Raw genomic sequence first — 7,383 nt, 5'->3', positions numbered from 1 at the left:
TCACAGTCAGAGGAGTCAACACTGACAAGTCGTTTGCCAAGGGTTCAAGGGGAAGGAAGGGGGTGCACAGGTGGGGCCAGGGGGCTTTCAACCAGTGGGCCCAGAACGGTGGGTACAAGTCTCTGCTTTCGTCTACACCCATGGCATGTACGACACTGCAGCGAGAACCCGGATGAAGAGGTGGGCTCCGGTCAATGACATTGTGTCAGTATTGGCTCATCAGTGGTGACAAATGCGCCACCACCGCCAGATGTTAGTAACAGGGGCATGGGCGGGTTATGGAGACTACTTCCTTTTTTTTTTCTTCTGTAAACCTGAACTGCTCAAATAAAAACTGGATCCATTAAAAACAAAACGAAAACAAGCAAAGTGAAGAGCCTCCATGCAGTGGGAGCCGCGCTTCGACGCCCCACGGTCACCCGATCCTCGTTCGCGCACCTGGCCTTGGGGGCTGGGCTCTCATGCTGGCCGCCCCCAAACCGCCGCCTCCCAGCGTCAGCTCCGGGCTTTGCCCCCCACAGCGCTCCCGGCGGGGCCCGGGCCACGGATTTATGAGGCCACAGCGCCCCCTGCTGACCCCGCTCGAGCTCCCGGAGCCCAGGCCACGCGGGACCCCCCGGCTGCGCCACGCGTGCGCCCCGTGCGCGTCCTGCACGCGATGTCCAGCCTGTCACGGTAACGACACGGAAATCTCGAACGCTCGTGACTTTATTATGGGAAAGCTCCGCAGTGCCAGAGCGCAGCCTAGGCTGGGGCTGCCGCTGCTGGCATCGGATGGCGGGGTGGGGACCCAGTCCAGCTTCTGCAGCGGCGCAGGGCGGGGCCCTCGCAGGGCGCAGCGGCCTGGACGTGGCCACCGGCAGCGACTCCTCGATCAAGGCCCAGCACTGGAGCCTTATCAGTAGCTTACTAATCCCGAACACCTTCGGGGGCTAACTTAGTACTCCGGGTGCCCGTGCCAGGTCACTGACGCGGCCCTCTTTACAAATGGGGAGGCACAGAGAGGCCGCGTAACTCGCCTGAGGGCGCACAGCCTGGGAAGGAGTCCTTCCGGCCCCCCACCCCCACCCCCACCCCACGCAGAGCTGCCTCTGCCCTCTGGTTTCCCGGTGCCTTCGCGGCCCGTCGGTGCTGGCACGGGAGCTGGAGGTCGTCCGCACACTGGTGGGCACGGGGCACCGGCGGGCGCGGGCTGGCTAGGGCTGAAGCTCGTACTGCCGCTCGGTGGCCGTGTAGAAGTCCTCCAGCACCGACTGCAGGAACTCGAAGGTGGGCCGCTCCTCGGGCCGGCTGCGCCAGCACTGGGCGATGACGCCGCGGTACAGCTCGGGAGGGCAGGTGTCGGGACGCGGCATGCGGTAACCGCGCTCCAGGTTGCGGATGACCTCGGGGTTGCTCATCCCTGCGGCAGAGGCAGAGGGGACCGCGAGCGGGGATGAGGGGCAGGGGTCCTCGGTGGGTGGGGGCCCTGAGCGGCCCGCGGGGCACAGTGGGCCCAGGCGGGGGACAGCAAGTGCCCACAGGCCCAGCCTCAGGGGACAATCGTTTTTATTGCTTGGGGAATGCCTAGGAAAGAGGCTGTAGATTTTCCCCTGCGTGCCGGGCAGGTCCTCTGTGCATGGAAGCCTCCCTGTCTTGATTACTGTGACTGCCAGGGACACAGCCAAGCCCATCACTCACGGGCAGCTGGCAGGTGCACAGAGCAGCAGGTGACCCAGAGCCTGCCCAGCTGCCCGGGCCAAGCGGTCCAGCCCTTCTGACAGGGGCTGGGGGCTGACGTCCACGATTCTGCCCACTCAGGATGGGGCTTTTGGAATCTACTATGGGTGTGATGCCAAGGTAGGCACAACCTGTCCTCAACTGAGAACAGACCACTGAGAGTAACTCTGAATTCGGGTGTACCCTTTGTCTTGATTCCAGTTTGTGGGGCTCATGACCTTTGCTGGAGGAAGGAGACACAGCCCTGTGGCCTGGAGCAATAGTGATGCAGGGGCCAGAGCTCCACCCCAGATGCCACACCTGGGGCTCCGTCCCCACCCTGGGACTCACTGAAAAGAAGGGGGCAGCCACAGGCATGAGGACAGGACCTGCCATCAGAGCCGACAGGGAAAGCAGGAAGCTCACGAGAGCTGCAGAGCGAGCCGCCTACCTGGATATGGCACCCGCCCGTAAGTGACGACTTCCATCAGGAGGACTCCAAATGACCACACGTCTGCTTTGATGGTGAAGACCCCGAAGTGGATGGCTTCTGGGGCAGTCCACTTGATGGGAAACTTGGCCCCTGCAGGAAAAGCCATGCACAGCTTTGGGAGGCCACGCCTGCACCCTCGCCCCTGCCCCTGCTCCTGCTGTCCTTCCCTCAGTCCCCCACTGTGGGGCCTCGCAGGACAGACACGGTGGGGGAGCCACTGCCGCACACTAGGACGCATGCCAGGTGAGTGCAGAGGCATCTGCAGCACAGAAGGACCCTATGGACACCAGTACCACGCAGTCACCCACTTTGGTTCTTTAAAAAGACAGTGAGTGCCCTCAATGGGCAGCCACCACATTTCCACCTGGGATGGAAGGGGCGTGTTCTGCCTCACAGGGGCCTTGATGAATAAACAAAGCACAGCCTGGGTGAGCCATTCAAAGCTGGTGGAGCCTCCATGAGTCCCTTCCTACCAAATGGAAACGGTGACCCTGGTACCTGGGAGGCCGCTGCGAGGAAGGACTCACATCTGGCCACCCTGTGAAGCCCGAGGTGGCTGGGCCTGGCCAGCATTTGCAGCAGGCCTCAGGCTCTGGCATTTCATGGCCTCCCCTGGCCTCCTGTTCTTGGTCTCCCCAGCCAGAGTTCCCGAGAGAGCAAGCCATATCCTGTCTGCTTGTCACTCGTACGCTAAGCGAATACAGCTTGCTTGCTTGATAAATGTGTGTGATCACTTCAGATTCTCTCGTGAAGGAGATTTCCACCTCAGTTACAGTCACAGAGTAAGACAGAGGGCTCTGTGGAGCCGCTGATTCAGAAGGCTTGCTGCTCACGCACGAGAGCCGTGTTTCCCACAGTGTGCTCTGGGAAAGCCTACTTCTGTGGAAGGTTAATAGGTGCTACATAAAAATAGTATCTGGGACTGGGCACAGTGGCTCACGCCTGTATCCCAGCACTTTCGGAGGCCAAGGCAGGCGGATCACCTGAGGTCAAGAGTTCAAGACCAGCCTGGCCAACATGATGAAGCCCCGTCTCTACTAAAAATACAAAAATTAACCAGGCGTAGTGGCACTTGCCTGTAATCTCAACTACTTGGGAGGCTGAGGCAGGAGAATTGCTTGAACCCAGGAGGCAGAGGCTGTAGTGAGCCAAGATTGTGCCACTGCACTCCAGCCTGAGTGACAGAGACTCCATCTCGAAAAAAAAAAAAAAGTATTTGGAGCTCAAATTAGTTTGGAAGTCACTAGGTGAGGCAAACATAAATGGTTCCTTTGCTGCAGGACTTCTCAGTGCCTTTAATATGTTGACGTACACTGGGAATCTCCAAGGCAGGGAGGGGGTGGACTACTGTTTCTCCAAACCTACCTTATCCGAAAGCTGGTCCTCCGTGGGAGGTCTTGGGGCACTACTATGCTGCTGAACACATTGGGCAAGTGAAAGAAATGCTGATGTAGAGTTGTGGAAACCGTCTAGCCCTCGGGTGTCTTCCCTCAGGGCTGTGCTGGGAGGAATTAAGGGGGCCTTGGCGGGCTGGGGAAGGTAAGGGCTCAGGTTTCCCTCGTGATTGGGGGCTGTGCTCACCCTCCTGGGCCATGTATTCACTGTCGATGATCCGAGCCAAGCCAAAATCAGCAATCTTGCAGCACAAGGTCTCAGACACCAGGATGTTAGCCGCCCGCAGGTCGCGGTGGATGGAATTCATGCGCTCGATGTACGCCATCCCTTCAGCAATCTGAGGGGACAGGCACACGGTGAAGGACATTGTCCTGTGGAGGCCCCTGATATGGGGCCTCCGCACCAGGACCGAGCCCACCCTGCGGCCCCTGCACAGCCCCTGTGGGCTGCTGGGGAAGGAGCTGCTTCTTGGGCAGAGTAGAAAGTTGGCTGTGCTGCTCCTCAGCTGAATAAACCCCTCTCCTAGAAGCCCAGAACGGCAGCGCAGCGACGTGGGCATCAGAGAGACTGGGGCTACCTTTGTCCCCGCTCCTCATTTTCCCTCAACACAGCTGTGTCCAAGGTCTGCAGAGATGGAAGGCAGAAGAACACAGACAGGAGAAAAGGAGAGGGAGGGAGAAAAGAAGAAAGGGAAGGAAGGAGATGGGGAGCAGGAGACAGGGAAAGGTGACTCTCCCCGGCTGGCTGGAAGCACAGCTCCTGGAGCTGGGAGCCCTCGGTTGGAGTCACTGACCTCAGGAAGCTGCTTCACCTCCCCGAGGGGCCACAGTCCTGACCTGGAACGTGAGGGATGTGGTCTTCAGGGTGCGGGGTTGAGGCAAGCATTAGATGAGGTGACTTATGACCGAGGACCTCACCTCCCTGGGGGCACCCAGGGAGCATTGGCCGATCCGGGTGGACAGAGACCGTCAGGAAGACAAGCCTTGTCTCTCCTCCCCAGCTCACCAGCCTGGGCCAGGGATAGCAGCTTGTGCTGCTTGGTGCCTTGTAGCTGAGGAAACTAAGTCTTTATTCACTCAATCAATGGATGAAGAAACGAAGGCAGACAGAAAACAGCACATTTACCTCATCAGACTTTCGACTGCAAGAAGCCAGCACTAGAATTGATCCCATTTCTCCTTATGCTTGCATTTCATTGGTTTATCCACGAATCCATCCATCTATCCATGCATCCAACTCATCCTTCCATCCATCCATCCATCCATCCATTCATCCACCCACACATTCATCTGTCCATCTATGCATCCATCCATCCATCTACACATCCATCTGTCCATCCATCCATCCATCCATCCATCCATGCATGCCTCCATCCATTCATCCATCCATCCATCAATGCATCCATGCATCCATGTATCTACCCATCCTTCCATCCATTCCTCCATGCATCCATCCATCCATTCATCTATCCATGTATCATCCATGTATCCATTCATCCATGCATGCGTACATGCATCTATCCATGCATCCATCAATTCATCCATCCATCCATCATTCATCCATCCATGCATCCCTCCCTCCATCCATCCATGCATTCATCCATTCATCCATCCATCCATCCCTCTATCCATCTCATCCATGAATTCATCCATCCATCCATCCACTCATCCATCCACCCATCTATCCAACCGTCCATCTATCCCTTCATCTATCTATCTATCCATCCATCCATCCATTCATGCTTCCCTCCATGCATCCAGGCATATCTCCATCCATCCATGCATTCATCCATTCATCCATCCATCCATCCATCCATCCATCCATCCATCCATCCATGCATCCCTCCATCTATGCATCCATCCACCCATCCATGCATCCCTCCACCCATCCATGCATCCCTCCATCCATCCGTGCATCCATCCATCCATCCATCCATCCATCCATCCATGCATCCATCCATCCATCCATCCATTTATCCAACCAGCCATCCATTCATCCATGCATCCATCCATTCATCCACCCATTTATCCATCCATCCATGCATCCATGCATCCATCCATCCATCCATTTATCCACCCATTTATCCATCCATCCATGCATCCATCCATGCATCCATCCATCCCCTTGCTACACCATTCAATCAATGCACATTTATTAGTATGGGACTGTGGGGAATATAAAACTGAGTACTAAATATATCAGGGCAGCATCTAACAGCACTCATTCTGATAACTAATATTTATTGAGCAGTACCAGAAATATGTATTTAAAAAATGTTGGGTATGGCTCAGATCAGCTTTCACGAAGAAGCTGCCCAGATCTGCTTAGCAAGAACAATGCTTCTGGGAACACCTGAGCCAAGGGCTCTCTAGCAGTTTCTTGTCCAGGAAAACCTTTATAGAAATGACATTTCACTTAGGCTATGCATGATAAGGATTCTGCTGAGTGGAAAGAGTTCAAGGCTTCCTGGGCAAAGGAGACAGAGGGGTGGCTAGGCATGGGGCACGGGGACCAGGGCCATCTGGCCGCAAAGTGGGGCCTGTGGGATTGTGGTTGCAGGGGTCTTGTGGGGTTGGCCAGATCGGGCCTTGGGACTTTGCATTTCATCCTATAGTGTAAGAAAAGAAGAGCCCGGAAGGGCAGGCCGTGTGCCTGCTCATGTGTGTGTGAGTCTGCATGTTTGTGTGTGTGTATGTGAGTCTGTTTGTGTGTTAATGTGTGAGTTTGCATGTTTGTGTGTGAGTTTGTGTGTATGTGAGTCTGTATGTTAATGTGTGAGTTTGTGTGTGTCAGTCTGTGTGTATGAGTCGGGGTGTGTGTGTGTGTGTGTGTGTGCGCGCGCGCGCGCGCCTGGAGAGCCATTGGCATGGTCAGCATGTGCTTAGAGGCTTCCTATCTGGGAGGTTCTGGTTTTCTGACTCCTCACTCCCAGCTCTGTGACCACATCCAGGTATTAAACTCAGATGGGCTTTTCACATCCTTTGCCTCTGGTTCACCGGAGATTTCCCAAGGGGGTGTAGTGGAGACTGAATGAGAGACAGTGGAGGGTGAGGGAAAAGGAAAAAGAATCAGCGGGCAGGCTTATCGCTGGCCTGGGGTTTGAAGCCCATCACCAGCACTCATTTTCCAAAACCATCTCGCCAGCCTGCCCAGACAGCTCTCTGCCTACCTCAGTGGAAAAAGGCGTTGTGGCCTCAGTTCCTGCAGTGGGGCTCCTGGGTGAGTCTGGGGAGGGGGGAGGGCTGATGTGGGTGGTAGGCGGGAGGGTTTCCTCTCGGTGGCTGGCAGGTGTGTGTGGACCCATGTGTGTGCCTCACAGGCTGACCACAGACCAAAACGTTTCTGCTGAGAGTTCCAGTTTTAACAGGGCCACCAGATGTGCTTCCTGCCAGCTAGAGCTCTTGCCTCCACACCCTCGCCTCCACTCTGCTCTTCACCTCATGGAGTCCGGAAGGTTCTGCATGTGAATATGAGGGCCAGTCCAGGGTAGCCAAGGAGGCCCAGCACTCGTAATTCCCTGGTGGCAGAAGGAGGGGTGGTCCTCCAGGGCTCAGAGAAGTCACGTCCCTGGCACTTGTGTGTGGCCCAGGCCTGCCCATCCACCTGGGGTCGAGGGCTGGGCAAGTGCTGGGCAAGGGCTGAGGGCTCCTGGGGTGGAAGGCACGTTTTCAGTGACCTCCTACCAGAGACGTCTGTGGGTACCATCTAAGGAAGGGGTGAGGTCAACACAGAACACCCTGGCTGTGGGTCCAGTGGAACTCTTGCTGACCCTGTGTGTTCCCATGATGCCCATTCGC

General features: G+C 56.3%; 1 protein-coding gene across 7 annotated transcripts in view; it reads right to left on the bottom strand.

Annotated features, from left to right (window-relative positions):
• Positions 1–690: 690 nt before the first annotated feature.
• BLK (BLK proto-oncogene, Src family tyrosine kinase) overlaps positions 691–7,383 on the bottom strand; it is a 114,065-nt gene continuing 107,372 nt past the window's right edge. For all 7 annotated transcript variants that reach the window (XM_074384165.1, XM_074384164.1, XM_074384166.1 and 4 more), the window contains 3 exons: positions 3,773–3,923; positions 2,150–2,281; positions 691–1,402 (listed from right to left, as the gene is read on the bottom strand). In XM_074384165.1, coding sequence (XP_074240266.1) covers positions 1,197–1,402; positions 2,150–2,281; positions 3,773–3,923 — 489 coding nt within the window. In that variant the 3' untranslated portion in view covers positions 691–1,196. The remainder of the gene's footprint in view (positions 1,403–2,149; positions 2,282–3,772; positions 3,924–7,383) is intronic.

This window comes from Saimiri boliviensis, chromosome 13 (genome assembly GCF_048565385.1).
Source record: "Saimiri boliviensis isolate mSaiBol1 chromosome 13, mSaiBol1.pri, whole genome shotgun sequence".
NCBI classification, from domain to species: Eukaryota; Metazoa; Chordata; class Mammalia; order Primates; family Cebidae; genus Saimiri; species Saimiri boliviensis.
This window is presented reverse-complemented; position numbering and strand designations above follow the sequence as displayed.